This window comes from Stegodyphus dumicola, chromosome X1, assembly GCF_044657685.1.
Source record: "Stegodyphus dumicola isolate Sdum_Otavi_A_Nest chromosome X1, ASM4465768v1".
Classification (NCBI taxonomy): domain Eukaryota; kingdom Metazoa; phylum Arthropoda; class Arachnida; order Araneae; family Eresidae; genus Stegodyphus; species Stegodyphus dumicola.
In genome coordinates, this window is record NC_140780.1 from 105,951,924 (window position 1) to 105,970,889 (window position 18,966).

Genomic DNA, 18,966 nt, shown 5'->3' on the forward strand with positions numbered 1-18,966 from the left:
TCTTTTTTAAATTTCTTTACTTCAGATTCTGCTGCATATCCATCATTCCCAGGAGAACATGTTGCATAAGAATGTCCAACTGTGCATATCAGGAGTGTGACAGAACAACATACTGAAGAGCAAGGCAAGAGCATGATGGGACAGCAGACGAGTGCACGCTTTGATTAAGAGAGGGAAAGTGAAAGACATACCATCACCATTGTCACTTTTTATCTGTACTGTCACTTTTCATTGTAAATAACCATAGCCATTAGTGAATATCACAAAATGTTCAATTAAATAATCTGGTAACACATATTCGCCCCTTCTGGCTACTAAATCGCTACAAACTGAGCCACATACACATGTTGCAATTGCTTTAAATGAGTATTTGCCTGCCACATTTAAGACCTTCTTCCTGAATGACATTATATAGTGTCAAACTTAATACTCCTCTCTATCAAAGACAACAACATATTGCATTAAGTAAGTTAACTTCTCAATTTATATATAAGTAATTATCAGCATTACTCAAATAATGAGTTGCAAAACATAAAATGTGAATAGTTCTTGAAATATAACATATTATAGCAAATAGCATATTATTCTTGAATAATATGCTATTTTATTATATTCAGAGCAGGTCACATATTTTATTGCATTCACAAGCGGATGAATAGAATTTAATATGGAACCAAAGTTTACAGAATAAAATGCTTTATTTAGCACACTTACTGGCACTATATATAACGGAAAAGAATGAACATGACTTAATTGCATTAAGCAATACTATTGTATTTAGAATCATTGATTATATCATTGTATTTAGAATATCAAGAAAGAAGAAATGCTTATTGTTATAAATATATTTTCTAATCCAGCATGTACATGTATATGCTGTTCTTAAGGGAAGGAGAAAAAAGCTGCCACTTACCTTGACTGCCATCCTCGGGTTTTTTACCATTAGGAGTTAACCAAACAATGCTTTTTTCATTCAGTTCTAATACACCATCACTTTGTGATGATGGATGATACACACCAATCTGACGAACAGAATGATTTAACCACTGCCAAATAATGATATCAGATATTCGACTTGAGTTCAAGAAATATAGAGAGCCTGAGACACCACTGAAATTTGTTTTATGCAAGAGTTCCAGAAGACGCCTAGATAAGCAGACAATTAAAAATATTCAATAAAATTTATCTCACTTATAAAATATTGTAACTCGCTCTCTATATACAGGGTGTACCATAAATGTTGCGACAAACTTCTAGGGGAGATAGGGCACATCATAAAGATTACGAATCGCATAGGAACCCATAACCGGAAATGTCAGAGGTAAGTGGCAGCAGAAGTAGAAGATGGGAAAAGAAACAAGAGTGATTAATTTGAAGCATTTATTGGACATGAATACAAATGGTACACAACAGCTTAAATGTTACAGCAGATGCTCGAAGTTTGCATCATGCCCTACCATGTTTGGTGTCTGAAGTTTACACCATCAGACGCCAAACATGCCTGACACCGACGGACCATTTATTGCCGGACATGTTCAACCACACCAGTAGCTTCTTTGATTGTAGCAGCAGGAGTCTTGCCACAAGATACATTTCAGACACAACAGGATTGTAATGCATGACACTTTTGATGCCTTCCCACAAAAAGAAGTCAAGACTCTATAAATCAGGTGAGCGTGGGGGCTAGGGGACTGGTTCACCATGCTCAATCCATCATTGCGGGAATGATCTGTTCAAATGGCGATGAACATCCAGTCCAAAATGAGCAGGAGCCCCATCATGCTTGGTGGTACATCATCAAGCAAATCAGGAAGAACCTACTCCGGAAAGATAAAATAATTTGAGGCATTCAAATGGTCCGTCGGTGTCAGGCTTGCTTGGCGTCTGATGGTACAAACTTCGAGCATCTGTTGTAAAATTCAAGCTGTCATACACCATTTGTATTCATGTCCAATAAATGTTTCAAATGAATCACTCTTGCTTCTTTTCCCATCTTCTACTCCAGCTACCACTTACCCCTGACATGTCCAGGTTATAGGTTTCTATGCAATCCTTAATCCTTATGATGTGCTCTACCTCTCCTATAAGTTTGTCACTGCATTTACGGTACACCCAGTATGTATGTATATATATACGTATATATTACTATACATTTATGCAAGCAATTTGTATTTTATTTTTAGTCCAAAGGGTCTCTGTCCCTGAAGGACTATTGTTTTTGTTTTGCGATTTTGTACTTTAAAGGTTGTATAACTTTTCAAATCGTTGCCACCAAATATCGCCCTGTATTACATTTGAAGAAATTAAATAATGAAGAATCTGCATAAATGTATGTATGTTTCTCGCATTGCGATAAAGCAATGGTACCTAGAGCGATTCCAATTTTGAATGACGTAATCCTACTGCAAATATGGACATCTCAAAGCCCTTGGAATTTGTTTTATTATCGATTTCATATTTTGTAAAACTTTAACGAATGTTTGAATAACAAACTCAACAATTTAAAAGTGAGCAATGGCAACACACTATGGGGGATGAATCTTTTTATCTCCAGCGTGCGGCAGAACTGTGTATCAGAAATTCTAAAGATATGCTCATTTTAAAATTATTTTGCGACGTTGCTGTTGAACTGAATTTTATGATTTAAGTGCAAAGAACATGATATTTAATAAATAAAGGTAAGACACAAAACATAAAAAAAAAAAAAAAAAGCCCCTCTGGACGTAATTTAAAACCGGAAGCCTTTCAGATATTTTTTTTTCTGTGTGTTTTTTCTTGTTTTTTCTTTTGTTCATTTGTATAATGGTTTTATATTGTATATCACTTACTTCTGAAAGCGCTGATGATTGAACTATAAGAAGCTGAATTGTAAACAGGTCCGTAAAGACCTAAAAATATATCAGAGCTTCATATTAATCAGAAAATGGTTTAAAGACACAGCTGATATATGCCAAACCAGGTCAAGGTCAAAAACATGCCACAACAGACTTTTATTTGGCAATGACTGCTGTGGCGACTCTGTAAACATGTGTTGTTCTTGCCAACCACGCGCCGTTATCACTAACTGTAACCGAAGGTGATTTCGGCGACACACAGTCACGTCTCGTTATCGGTGCGGTTGGTCGCTCGCTTTCCTTCAACGTGATTGTCTGTCGACTGTAGTAATTAAGTTTTAATATTGTGATGTGATTAAATGTTTTTGTTATCAAAATTTGGCTCTTATGGCATGTTATGAATTCATCCTTAAAAGCACTGGCAAATTCCAATACGCATAGTTTGTTGTTGCACACAGCCGCAACCACGTGCAACAAATGGTGACTTCAGGACGGTGAGGCTTAAGCCAAATGAATCATCGCAATTTATAGCACAGCATAAATTTTGTGCTTAAACAAGACCTTGTAATAATGTGCGAAATGCAGCTGAACAAAATTTTTTACTTATGTGTATTGGATTACTTATCGTGCATCAGTTTCATCATATTACAGCCACGTGGATTACCTTCATGTTCCATTTGTGATCATCTTTCAGACATGCAAAGTACCTTCATCTTCCATTAGTGATAGTGTTCCAACATCAAGCGAGTGGATAATTTCTGTACATCAAGGTGATATTTTTTACCTTTTATTCCGCACATGGATTCGTATGTATTCGTAAAGCGGGTGAGTTTTTTCCTATATTTCTCATGTTCTAGATTATCAGAACCCAGGTCCTAACATTAATTATTTTGTGTTTCTTCACGTGTACTGCAACAGTATTCTTGAACTATATCGTTTTTTTTTTTTTTGTTATCTGTATTTATTCATATTTGTTATGGCTACTAGCGATCCTCTAGCCACTGATGACAAACAAATGGCTCGCATTGCTGTGAAACCTGCCCCATTTTGCCGTAGTGACCCCAACCTTTGGTGTTTTTCAATTAGATGCATAATTCAAGCTTGGGGGTATAACACGCGACAACACAAAATTTTATACTGCAATTTCCGCCCGTGCATTAGTCGATTGTTCGTAACAGATAAACCATCAGGCAGACGTTTTCTTGTTGATACAGGTGCTGACATTTCGGTTGTACCTCCCTCTTTTGCCGAATCCAAACGGCCGCCTGGAAAATTTAACTTATTTGCAGCTAACGGGTCAAAAATTGCAACATATGGAGAAATATTAATGTCTTTGGATCTAGGATTGCGTCGCAAATTTCAATGGCCATTTGTCATTGCTGCAGTTTCGCACCCAATTGGTGCAGACTTTCTGCAAAAATTTTCTCTGTTGGTCGACATTAAAAATCGACGCTTACTCGACTTCATCACACAATTGTCCGTGGCAGGTAGCATTGGAAATGCCACTAATTTTGGAATTAAATTAATTTCCAGTAATTCTCCTTTCCACAAACTACTTGAGCAATACCCTAACGTCATCCGCTCAGTAACTGGCAAACCGACTGCTGACTACGGTATTGTACACGTCATAGAGACTACTGGATCACCAATCTTTGCCAAAGCACGGCGGTTGCCTCCAGAGAAATTAAAGGCTGCAAAAGAAGAATTTAAATACATGCTTGAGCAAGGAATCTGTCGGCCATCTAAAAGTTCATGGGCCAGTCCACTCCACATGGTCCCTAAGAAAAACGGCGACTGGCGTCCTTGTGGGGATTATCGACGTCTTAATTCAGTTACTTTGCCTGATAGATATCCGGTTCCTCATATTCAGGACTGCATGCAAGTCTTGGAAGGCAAAAATATTTTTTCTACGTTAGATTTGACTCGTGCTTACCATCAGATCCCTGTCAATCCACCTGATATACACAAAACTGCTGTAATAACACCTTTTGGATTATTCAAATTTCCTGTCATGACTTTTGGGTTATGTAACGCTGCGCAAACGTTCCAGCGCTTCATTAATGAAGTCCTTCGAGATTTAGATTTTTGTGTCCCATATTTCGATGACATTCTGGTAGCCTTGACAACTGAAACCCAGCACCTTGAACACCTTTGCATAGTCCTTGGCCGATTTCAGTCTTATGGTGTAGTCATTAATCCATCAAAATGCATTTTCGGGAAATCTAAAGTGTCATTTCTTGGTCACGAAGTTACTTCGGAAGGGCGTTCGCCGCCCACTTAGTGACAGAGTCACTGCAATTCAAAATTTCCCAGAGCCAAAAACTGTTCAGGAGCTGCGTCGTTTTCTGGCCATGTTAAATTTTTATCGTCGCTTTCTTCCTCATGCCGCTGAAAAGCAGGCACCTTTGCACACATATTTGGTTGGGAGTAAAAAGAAAGATACGCGGCCAATTATTTGGTCTGATGATGCCCGTACAGCCTTTGTACAATGTAAGAATGACTTAGCTTCGGCAACAGCTCTTAGCTATCCTTCTAAGCACCCTTTAGCATTAATGGTTAACGCATCTAATACGGCCATGGGTGCAGTTTTGCAGCAACTGGTAGACGGAGCATGGAAGCGTCTGCCTTTCTTCCCGAAAAAATTTTCTGCAGCGCAGTCAAAATACAGCACGTACGACCGCGAACTTCTTGGTGCATATGAAGCTGTTAAACATTTTCGTCATATGGTAGGTCATGTGTTTTCTATCTATACCGACCACAAGCCGCTAATTTTTGCTTTTCGACAAAAGCCTGCCAAGGCTTCTCCCAGGCAAATGCGTCACCTTGATTACATAGCGCAGTTTACAACCAATTTTAGGCATGTAGAAGGCCCTCAAAATACAGTTGCTGATGCTCTGTGCAGAAATGAAGAGGTTCAGTTGCCATCAACAACAGATTTCTTCGCCATTGCTGAATGCCAGAAACAGGACCCAGAATTGCAACATCTTTTGTCTGACAAGTCTTCTCATGGACTTAATTTAGTACCTATGCAGTTAGAACCAGATCTTTCACTGTACTGCGATGTGCAAGGTAATGTGGTGCGGCCATACATTCGACTGAAATTCCGGCATGGTATTTTTAGCGGCCTCCATCATGTATCCCATCCTGGCATCCATGCTTCTCGCACGTCAATTCAACAGCGTTTTGTATGGCCTGGTACGCAGAAGGACATCGCTGCATGGGCGAGGTCATGTACAGACTGTCAAAAATAAAAAATTCACAGGCACACTCAAACTCCATGTCAACGCTTTGAGTTACCATCTGCTCGCTTTAGCCACGTACATATCGATTTGGTTGGACCCTTACCCCCATCACTAGGTTATACATATCTTACGCGTGTCGACAGATACACACGTTGGCCAGAGGCTATCCCTATTGTAGATATGTTGCCGACACTGTTGCAAAAACCTTTTTTTCTGTATGGATTTCACGGTTTGGGGTACCCGAGTACGTTACCATGAACCAAGGACGGCAGTTCGAATCTCAATTATTTACTGCATTAACAAAATTCTTGGGAACTAAAAAGATCCGTACATCACCGTACCACACGAATTCCAATGGACTTGTTGAGAGGTTCCATCGCTCTCTTAAACAGGCCATTAGATGCCATTGGGTTGATATCCTTCCTACTGTGTTGTTAGGACTCAGAACGGCTATCAAAGAGGACCTGGGTTCTTCAAGTGCTGAAATGGTTTATGGTACCAATTTACGTTTACGGGGAGATTTTATAAATCCCGCAAAAAACTCACCCAATGTCCAGCCCCATGCATTCCTCAAACAATTGTGTGAAACCATGGCTGCATTATACCCTAAGATCACAAGCATACATTCTTCAAGACCTGTGTTTTTGCCTAAAGAACTCGCTATATCCTCACATGTGTTCTTACAGTGTGATGCATCAAAAAAGTCCTTGGAGCCTACCTATACAGGCCCACACCTAGTTCTAAGTCGCACATCCAAGAACTATCAGATACTAATTGGCGACAAAGAGACAGTGGTGAGCCTTGATCGTTTCAAACCAGCTTTGATCTTAGCATCACAAACTGTCGAAACTGGTACATCAGCCCCACCTCCTTCGAAGGCACCTTCATCTATTGGGTCTACACCAACATCTGCTGCTACGTCAGTTCCTGTGTCTGGATCCCAGAAAACAAGTGCTCCTCAGTATACACGTTCAGGACGTAGAGTCCGATTTAACCCTCGGTACCTTTAATTCGTTGCCACTGGAGGGGGAGCACTGTGGCGACTCTGTAAACATGTGTTGTTCTCGCCAACCGTGCACCATTATCACTAACTGTAACCGAAGGTGATTTCGGCGACACACAGACACGTCTCGTCGTCGGTGCGGTTGGTCGCTCGCTTTCCTTCAACGTGATTGTCTGTCGACTGTAGTAATTAAGTTTTAATATTGTGATGTGATTAAATGTTTTTGTTATCAAAAATTGGCTCTTATGGCATGTTATGAATTCATCCTTAAAAGCACTGGCAAATTCCAATACGCATAGTTTGTTGTTGCACACAGCCGCAACCATGTGCAACACTGCTAAAAGAAATAGATAACTGACATCAGTCCAGATTGCAAAGGAACTTTAGCTAAAATACTTAACTTTCCAGTTATACCATAGATGATAGGCTGCATAAATGAAAACTGCATGCAAGAAAACCCATGAATTATGTCCTACTGACTTGGGCTACAAAATGTGCCGGTTACAATGACACAGAGATCTTTGTGGTTTAAGTACATCATACTGGAACCAAGTCCTCTTCACTGGTGAGTCTTGCTTTTACTTGGAGAATGATTTTAGATGCTATAATCTGAAGGGAACAAAATATATGCAACAAGCTATGAAAGGCATCAGTAGAAAGGTTGCAAAATCATGCTTTGGATGGGCATCGTTTGAATGGTCACATTAACCTACACATTTTGACTAGTACTATTAATGCTGAAATATACAGAGATGAGGTTATTGATACTTATTTCAAATTGCTTAATAACCTCCTGTTATTGGACAATAATGCTCTTCCCTAGAATACTGCACTAGTGGCCAATTATTGAGAGAGAGGAAGGAATCCAGCAGATGGAGTGACTTCTTAGTCCAGCATATGGAGTTCCAGCATATTCTCTGGATTTAGACAGAATGTGTGTGGGGCATACTAAAATGGCGAATCGCATCACAGTAGCCCCCATCTAGCTTTATTCAGGAACTTTAAGGTGTTATTCATTGTGAATATACTTTGTTACCACAGAAAATGCTGTAATTTTCTATGCTGTTCTAATGCACAACATAGAAAATCACTGAAAAGCTTGTATTTCTATCAGGAAAGACCATAGAACTTATTAATGCTTTCTATGCATTTCTACAAAGTTATAACCCCAACATTTTTCTATCCCACTTTGTAAAGAATCTACATTCCTGCAGTAGTGGTTTGACTCTCTCTATATATACACAAACTGCAATATCTAACACAGCAGAGTCCTGTAAATTCATCTCCTGATATTTGGACACTCTGCATAACTTGAAGACCATCTTTTTTTTAAGTCGCTATATGATTTTTACTGCTCAAGCAGAGCATTATCTTAGCAATACTATAGTGGTCTTTTAATAGCTACAGAGTGATAATTTTTAACATTGCCTATGTGTTACAAACAGTATAGTTACATTTTAATTACTACATTATTATAAATACAGTATATATTTGTATATGAATTCTGCATGTTTCTCTATTCAAAGATTTATTAAGGTACTCTATTTTTGCAAGTTTTATTCTTTTTGCTTTGTAACACTAAATCTTGTGACAGTGCAACAAATTTAGTGACAGGTTTTATTCTTTTTCAAGGCAATTTTGATCTACTCCGTTATCCATCTCAATAACGAAGTAACTAAGAAAAGTCAGGTGGGCGTTATCAGTCATCACTTGATTTCTTTCTGTTGCTAGCCATTAGCTGGCTTGTCTGCAGGTTTATGGCTGCATCCAATTATACGCTAAACAGTTCATTTTCCATACAGGTTCCAGTTTTATATTGAGGCTTAAGAGTATTGTGTTTTCTGTGAAAATGAAGATGTCAAATGAGAAGAAAAGAAAACAAATTAACATGATAATGGAAATGACACTGGATGCCTCACAGAAACTGAACACAGGAGACAATAGAAATAAAATTGCCACGGATTTACATGTTGAATGAAGTATTTTAAATAATCTGGAAAAAAAAGTCCAAGATGAAATAAAAAGGGAACAAAAATGCAGTCTTGCCATGTGAATAGAGCTCATACTAATAGGTATGTAATACTAATACTAAGGAAAGAAAAAGTATGAAAGGTGGCAAATATGAATGAAGTAGTTTTCCATCTCAGAACATACTTTCCAAGAACAGGCCTTCAAATCCTATGAAAAATCTCAAGAAGCATAGCTTGGATTTACTGTTAGTGTTAACTGCATTGACAGTTAGAAAAAGCACTGTGGCATTGTACTATCAGATGTTCACAACGAAAATTGTCTGTTAACTTCGAAAGTGCAATGCAATAAAAAATTCTACACATTAATTGATTAGGATGACAGTCTATCTGGGATACAAACACAATGATGAGTGTTTGGTCTCAGTTTCCAAATGCTGCATTCAAAAATTCCAGGGAGGGGGAATTGGTCAATTATAAATGCAAATGGAAAAATCCACAGGCATTCAAAAACAAAAAAGGGCACTAATGAGAATGAAACATTCTGCAATCTCCCTGTTTGGTTCTAGAATCGGTCAAATTCATGAAGGAATGGTTTTACTGGCAGTATGTTCCTTCAGTAGAAAAGTTTCTAAAAAAAAAAAAAAAAAAAAACTGCCAAGGAAGTTACGGAAGTAATAAGAGCCGAGTTTCGCTTTCCTAAGGCTATTTTCAATATGGCAACCAATAGATCTAAGCATTTTGGAGGCATTGAAGAAAAGATACAAATGCAAACTTCTCTCAGCTATTGTATTAGCCATGGAGGATGGAGATAAGTTGTGACATGACTGATAAATAAATAAATAAATAAGAAATGTTAGATGTAGTAGGGTGCATATCTGAAACTTGGAATGAAACCAGGCATTTAAGTCTCATTCATTACTGGAATATTTGGGAAATGAATTTCAGAAATGCACAGAAGAGACAGAAAATTGTGAAATAGTAAATTTAATGAAGACACTTCCAGGCTATGAAGAAGTTACCGATGGTGATGTAGAAGAATGCATGGTTAGGATGAAAACAGAATGCTTAGAAGATGATCAAACAGGTGCACTATTGACAGAGAATGAGGATGAATCAGGAGATGACAAACGAGAGAACAAAGGAAAAGTCAAAACAATGATACACAGTGAGGAAATATTCCAATATTTGGAGATGCAAGTAACTTCTGATACAGAAATTTTGTTTCTGTGTCACCTGCATGATGAAGGTGCTCGGTTGTGAAATGACCGAGACCGAGACAGACTATCTAGGTATCACAACATTTTCTTTTAAGGAGGTCTATTAATCATTTCTCCATATTTGGATATCTAAGATATTTTTAAAACTCTTAACAGTCATTCCAGAGTATGTTCTAATTTCCAGTTACCTGTAGTGAGCTAGAGCTTTCTTTACAGTAATATGCAGTAAAATATTATTGAGCAGTGAATAACCCATCCCTTATCCTGTAAAATTTGACATTTTTGGCAACTCATCACCTTTCAAGTCCACATTAGGTCAAGTTTGAAGGGTTCTACTCTACTTTACACAACATTACACTACATATTGAATGAAATAAATACTTTACAGAACATTACACTACATAATACATTAAACTATATAATATTAACACATTACATTATATCATAAAGTATGAAAATTTTCTGTTTCAAAATAACATATTTTTATTTTCAGTATAGTACACTAAGTTCTAAAAACTTTTTAAGGAGCTGAAACTGAACCGCTAATATAATATTAACACTGAGGACCATCATGAAATTTGGATGCATATAAAAAATTTAATGTGTGCTATAAAAGAAATATCAGATCAATGAATTTGATAAATGTTTCTTAGGTTTAATGCTATATGTTAACAGATGTAATAAAACATTCTTTCAATACTTCACATCAAAGCATAAAATAGTTTACATTAGCCATATGTTAAATAGACCAAATTTTTTCTTTTGAAAATCATAGCTCATTTTCTATATGTAAATTAAAAAATAAAACTCTGCAGTGGGAATAAACATACTTAGAAGTTCTGCTGCTATGAAGTGTTGCTACGTGTGAATTATTTTCTTTAAGCAAAGCATCTAAAGCCATAGCATATACCCATACAGCATCATATGTATATCCACCGTAACGACTGACTTCCAACCCCTAAAACATAATGATAATAATTGTAGAACACACATACAAAATGAATAAGTTTTTAGACTTTGAAGTAACATGGAATTCTTGCTGAAACTAAATTGCAAATATGGAAAATAAAAATATAGCATAATAATAATAAAAAGAAAGAAACCACACAGATACATTTGATATTTTTTTTAAGTTTAAAACAAACAAATATTTTATTTTTTCAGCTTTTCATAAACAGTTCTAACTTGTGATTCTTCAATTTCAGCTGCCAGTATATTAGGTTTTTCCCCCCCCTTTTTTTCAGAAATAAATATGTGAAAAGGAAATAAAGTTAGTACAAAATAAACAACAAAACTAACCTGTTCATCTACCATTTTTTTGTATCTGTCTAGCCATTCTCTAACTGTTTTCCCTTCCTGCATGACATCATCATCATCAGCATAATATTTATAAGCGAGGCTCATGTGGCCATTAATGGCTTCAACCATCTGTTCCGTTGAACATGTCACTTTTCCCAAGTCATCATTTTCTGGATTGTTCAGCCCATCTGTATCATACCAGTTAGATGTAAACCATAAAGGAAGAAACCATACATATCCATTAACTGCAGTCATACCCTAAAAACAAAATGTAACTTATTATTATACAATACATACAACATTCTGAAGAGAAATATGGATCTTTGGTATTTTTCTGTGCAATTTTAGGTATTCCTTTACTGTACAAGCTCTAAATCAATAAAAAGTAGACAATTTTATATGCTTAAAATCATGGAGAGTAAATGAAACAATTTCTTATTTTATGTGCACACTTATAACCCCAAAATTTAAATTAAATATTATTTGTAAAAAATTTAGCAAGAAACACAAAAGGCTTAGGCTAACACCAGTGCTTAAATAAGTTTTGATTATTGAATAAAATCTTATAAATTTAAAACTTTGTTTTAGAAAAGTATCTGCTTTAGTACTGAACATTTTGTATAAATATCAAATAAATTTTAAAAGTGTTTCAATTCTTTTCCACCACAAAAGATATGCATATATTGTTTTGCCTTACAATGTTTGTGAAATATTGTGTTGTCTGTTGGGTTTGTGCTCTAGTGTCGCATATTAAAATTCGGTGCATTAAAAATAAAATTATATTATTGTAATGAAAATAGATACATCATAGATAATTCATGTGAATATGACTATCCCTGACATAATTGAGTATTCCATGAGAGCGGTAAATTTTTTTAACATGTAGACTTCATATTTAGTCATTATAAATATATATATATATATTTAAAAATAAATTTTTACAGTTATTCAAAAGTTTTTAATCAACAGAAATACTATATTTACTCAAGTATAGATAGGTCGGATTGACCAAGTAGCTTTTTTTACATTCATATAATGTTCGAGCTGGATGCAATCAATTATCACCCTTCAGAAATGACGATTAGTTGCATCCAGCTCAAACGTTATATAAACGTAATGATAATACATACGACACTTCTTAATTTTCAAAAGATAAATTTTGCAAAAGAAGGGTTGGAACACATAAATGAATACAGTAATTAAGCTAAATGTATTTGAAAACACTTGTACATGAAATAAAGCATATACCAAATGCATTCAAAGATGTATTTTAACACATAAAAAAAGTTCAGTGCATATAACATTTTTTGCACATCATTAATAATATTTTATGCTAGGATACAAAGCCAGACTGAGGGAGGAGGGGAAATGGAGCACTTGCCTAAGATAATATCAGGCATCATAACATTTATATAAATGTATTGTTAATGCAAATGCAGTTCAAAAATAATTATGGGATGCAATATTCAGATTCGTCCCCCTCAGGTGTTAAAATCTGTAGGTTGAATGCATTACTTGTATTTAAATGTAGAAAGGGAGGAAGAGAACAATATAAATAAACTGCAGTTTTGTTTCAAAATCTTTCTTATGACATATTACTGAAATTTAATTTTGCACTTGGTAATGGCTGCAATGATTGGGTATAAACAACTGAACACAGAGAAAAATCTTTCAAATGAAAAGTTCAGTTAAATAGTTCTGAGTTCCTTATTGCAGTAAGAGATTAATTTTTAAAACCGAGATCATGAAGAAGGAAAATTCAAAGCTAAAATTTCAGATATTTTAGAAAATTTTCAGAAAAAGAAGCATTAAAGAAAAATTAGAACTCCATTTTGAAAAGGGTTTAGTTTTCTGAGAGGCAGATAATTTAAAATGGCACATTTGAAGGCTGTGGTTTAGAAGGGATGCACAGGGCTTTTCAAGAGAACAAAGCTCTATTTATGCTACACTTGAAAATATCCATGCAGTTGCTAACCCATAACACCACAGGAGACTGGACTTGGGATAAAATTACCAGCAGTCAATGATTCTTATCCACTTGCCAACTGATGGGCTTTTAGTTTGCTGATAAGATCACAGAAAACTTTCATTGTGAAGCAGCTTATGAGCTGCAAAAAAAATTTAAACAAATATTTAATTAGCTGTGCATCAGCACTTTTATACATTTTTAGCAGAAGAATTGAACTGTTAACAGCAGGTACAAGTGACTATGATTTGATTATAATACTGTCCAATAAATTTACAGAGTATTAATATGTTGCAATTTTCATGAAACCTTCTTTTCACATAGTGTTTTTAATCAATGTTTTTATTCTAAAACATCATTCGTTCATTAACTTCATATTCCACCTAACAATAAAATCATTGAGAAATTTTTTGGGGGTAATGCACTATTTTCTCCCTTCTTTTGTAATGCACTATTATTAAAAGGAAATGTTTAAATGAGAAATTAACTCTCAGCTGATGTTGTACCAGGTATGTAATAAATTTTAAATTATATTAATTAGATATATCATTAAAAGCCAAAAAAAGATTTTAATTACTAAGATATCGTTCATTGTTTCTAAAACAGTCAGTTTGTTAAGCAATAATATGTTTAGTAAAAATTATAAAGTTAATTTAAGAGGCCTTATGTTCTGCCAAATGGCAGCATTCTGAGAACTGATTATACAATAGGTGACATGAAAGAGAAACTAAAGACATGTTTCTTGCTAAAATGACACTTGACAAGTAGATGACATATGTATGGCAGAGTGGAGATGAAAAACCCTTATTTGAAATTTGCATTCCTATGTATAGAAACACTGCTTTTCAATATGCATATTTAATGTGCAAAATTTCTCTCAGATTTGATATCTGATTGTTCAAATCTTTCCATGCATTTCACCATTACACCAATTACTTCAAAACTGGTATAGTAATATTCTATGTCTCAGTTGTGCAAAAATGAGATTAAAATGAAATTTTAAATGAAGCTTTATAAGTCTATGAAGCTATATAAGCCATCCGAGTCCAATGACCCAGAGACCTGACACCAGATCTGTTGTGATTATTTAGCAAGATAGCATTAAATCTGCTGCTTTTAATAACATTTTAAAGTAGAAATACAATTTTATTTAGTTTTTAATTAGGAGTCTGCATAAATGCATCTGATATAATTAGGTGGATGGTTTATATTGCTTCCCTTAAAATTGAAAAGTTTAACATTTTGCACAGTTCAGATGAATTAAACAACATTAGCGTGCAAACTTTGATGTGACTGGTGTAATGGTGAAACTTTCAAGAAGATTTGGGCAATCAGAGATCAAGTGTAATTCGGGAGAAATTTTGCACCTTAAACCTACTTACCAAATGCCAATTTTCCCACATACAACTAAGGATATTTAAGACCTCAAAAACTTCACGTTTCCTCAAGAAAATTTCAGGAAGAAACACCAGTAAACTCTAGATTACCAGTGAGTTTCTCTAAAATCATATGAATAATAATCATACAGCAAGTAAAATTATTTAAATGTAAGCACTAAGCTTTATTTGTAAAAGAAAGGTTAACAGCACTAATCAGAATCTCCACATCAATAAACTAAATAATAATCTACATTTATTAGACAAAACTAATTGCAGTAAACTTCTTAAAGACTATATTCTAATTGTGGGATTTCATCTCCCATGACAGATGATGCCATTGAAAGATGAAAGTGAAGAAATAACAGACGATGTTGCCCTGAAACAATGACACATGAGTAAGAAGGTGCTTAACGACATAAAGATGATAAAACTTTATTACACCAAAGAACTTTTCTTTAGGGTAACAAATTTTCTGTATATATTCATGTTCATGTTTTCATCCCCACATGCAATCATTTCCTTGATGATCTCCATTAAAACTAAATTAATCTTCTTTTGGACTAGAGTTTGTGTACTCCTTGTAACCAAAAATTGTTCAGCCGTTTTACGAAGTTCTACAAAGAGGAGATATTCACATACTTAGCCAAGATAAGTCTTGGAGAAGGAGATTTATAAGGCATTAAAGACCACGGCATTGGAATGAGTAAGCTCTTATTTGCATGCTTGTAAAAATTACTTGTGAATACTGCAATAGTGAATACTGTTAATCAGGATGAAAATGCTTAATTATATTCCTAAAATTCCTGATTCTTAAAGATCTGGTCTCACAAAGTGTATCAAAATTTCGCATCAAATTGCATTTGGAACTCAAAGTGATATATAAAAAAAAAAAGACATCTAGATTATGTAATTTTTCTGGTTTTTCATCTGATTTCATTGTCACTGAAATGAAACAAAAACTACTTCAGACTTTATCTGCAAGTGATTTCTGTAAGTAATTTTCTATATTTCAACTATGAGTCAAATGCTGATAAAAACTGTGATTTAGTATTTGTGATTTGAAGCTTTTGCAAACTGACTTGATGATGACGATGTTAATTCTGTTATGTCAGAATTACCATCCATAAATAATCCAGTAGATTAGAACATTATGATGCCCACTAATATTCCATTATGTGTTCATGACATTTTTGAAACTGTTTTGGAATCTAATTGAACTGATAAATATCTGGTCGTATCGCTCATTTGCAAACTAGAAGAATCTTTTAAATTATTATGGTTATCTGAATAACAAAAGATTGTGTTTATTAAAGAATTGCTTACTGGTTCTGTTAAAGTATTTATTTGGTCATTGAAAGGTATGTCATGGGACAAGTTAAAAGAAAATCTTTTGTCTGAATTTGGTTCTAAAATAAATAGCATACAACTTCATAATTTGTTATAAAAGAAACATTTAAATCCAGATGAATCCCTTTCTGAGTATTTAATTATGATGCAATTGATAGCCAATAGTGGCTTTGTTGATGATCCATCCATTCTTGATTATATAATTAATGAGATAATTAATCCAACTAGTATCAAATTATGTTGCGTGATTGTAAAACTATTTTTGAATATAAAGAGATATTAAAAATTTATGAGAAAATTCACGTTCCAGATGCAAAGCTTAAAGGTCATTCACATACCCCCACACAAAATAAAGCATGTGTTATACCTAGTAAGAGTAAAAAACCAAGGTGTTATGTGAGTGTAGGCCATAAATCAAACTCATGTAACAATAAAAGCAAAGGATTTAAGTGATTTAAATGTAACTTATTTGGACGCAAAGCCAAAGATTGGTTTGAATATCTCCTAAAAATTATCAAGATGGCAAAACTGTTACTCCAGTTAGTAGATAGAAATGCTTAAAACTGTCAATTTAGGAAATTTGCAAATCAATGCTCTAATAGATAATAAAGTCAATGTTAACTCGAGATGTACACTGCTCAAAAAAAAAAAAAAAAAAAAAAAAAGAGGACAGTGCTATATCTCCCGTTCAAAAAGAAGAAAAAAAAGGGGAACAGTGCTATATCTCCTGTTCTACTGGGCCGATTGACAAAATTCAAACTGCGTTTTTCATGTCTCGAAAGCGCGACTTAGGATATATATTAGATTTATATATAGCACTATTCTAACATAGGTATTTTGACACAAAATTGGACTTTTTCTGAAATAACATACCAATTTTTTTCCATATTTCGATTCTACGACTCAAATCATGCCAGAATACCAAATTTTGTAAAAATCGTACGTATAGTTTTTAAAATATTAGCTCTCAAAATTTTAGCTCCTCAATGTTAATTGAATTTGGCAAATATTTATTAATACCTCTTTTTTTATTAAACTTTTTGATTTTTCTTTTCACATTTCGAAATTTAGGTTCCTTCCAAATAAAATTTACCCATTTTTTGTGTTTTATTTTTTAAATTTCTATTTTTAAATAATTTTTATAAATTTGTGGAAAAAATTTTGAATTATAACCTATAAAATTTTTACCATCATTTTAAAGTAGGTATATTTTTAAGCATATCTGCAAAAAATTATACTTTTTTATTCAAAACTTTCTAAGATATACACGAATTTACATATTTTCGCGTTTTGAAATTTGGCATCTTTTTTTTTGAGCGATAGATAACACCAAATGTGGTCTATGGATTTTTGTTACAGTGAATTGCCACAGCTATTTTTAAACTTAAATTTCAAGTAAAATTTTACGGAGAATTAATTACATGATATTTTTTCCCTCAATGATGCGTAATAAATATTTATTAATACTATATGAAAATCTATTTTTTTAAAATTATAGATGATATTATTCAAATTTTAACTATTTTTTTAATTTCTCTCTTTTTTTTTTAAATAAGAGTAAATTTTTACCTTCGGCGTTTTATTGTCTGCTACTTTACTTCGTTTAAATCGAATTGTCTAAAATTGAGAATTTTCGTTTGATGTTTATTTGAATTTTATGACATTAGCTGCATAATTTATTTCTAAACAAACTGTTGCTTTTGAAGTGGCTGAAAGAGCGGCTGATACTATCATCCATATTTTTAAAGCACAGTATATTTTTATAGAAACATAAGATTTAGAATAATCATTTTTATAAAAGTCAAATTATGATATAAACATACAACCCTCTAGAGACTGAATTAATGGAAGTTCAATGGTTATGTAGAAATGATCTGCAGCCACTTAATGGCTGGATAAGTCAGCAGATTCTGTGGACAAGTAAGAATAATTATATAAACGACATCCAACATTCTGGATTCAATTAACAACGAGGATACGATGTCTATTAAATGAATTTAAGAAGTTTTAAAACATAAAAAGTCAACTCATTTTTATCCAAAAATGTATTTTTATGCATAGCATATTTTCATTATATCCTTAAAATTCTAATTTAGAATGTAATTAAAGAACTGAATTCTAATCATCAGTAATAATTATTACGGTTATTAATAAATCCTTCTTATAAAGTAAATGCAAATATTTCAAAAAACCTTCTGTCTGAATGCAAATATTTTTCTGTGCAAATATTTTTAATTTTATATTAATCAAGATTGCACACGATATTATTTATTTGCACTTCAATTCTTACCGTCACTTCTAGTAGAAGTTATAAATCAATTATATTTAATTAAGGATTGGATTGGATTGAATTGGATTATTTAATTGTGGCAAAGACCACGAGGGCTATCTGCCTAAAGGGAGGGATGCCTTAGTGGAGGACTTTCTAGGGGAAACTGACTCGTATACACGTTACACATAGAGAAAACCATGAAAACAAATATGCGACCAGCCCGTTCGTGGGATTTGAAACTCGAACCGAACTACCAGTGTTCAGCGTCTTTACCGCTCGGCCGCTGGTGAGCTATTTAATTAAGGAATGACCATCTGAGTTTAGAAACAGCGTACGGTAACAGCAATTCAATTATTGGCGCCGTATCTTTCATGTTACTCGCGATAGGCAAGCTACATGATTTTTAATGAGTATTCGGGTTTTGCTAGTAACTTCAT

At 34.1% G+C, this 18,966-nt stretch overlaps 1 protein-coding gene across 5 annotated transcripts in view; it reads right to left on the reverse strand.

Annotated features, from left to right (window-relative positions):
- Window positions 1-18,966, reverse strand: part of LOC118188463 (uncharacterized) — a 301,229-nt gene that overhangs the window by 71,744 nt on the left and 210,519 nt on the right. For all 5 annotated transcript variants that reach the window (XM_085806957.1, XM_085806954.1, XM_085806953.1 and 2 more), the window contains exons 11-13: window positions 11,566-11,823; window positions 11,097-11,224; window positions 914-1,146 (exon numbers count right to left, since the gene is read on the reverse strand). In XM_085806957.1, coding sequence (XP_085663083.1) covers window positions 914-1,146; window positions 11,097-11,224; window positions 11,566-11,823 — 619 coding nt within the window. The remainder of the gene's footprint in view (window positions 1-913; window positions 1,147-11,096; window positions 11,225-11,565; window positions 11,824-18,966) is intronic.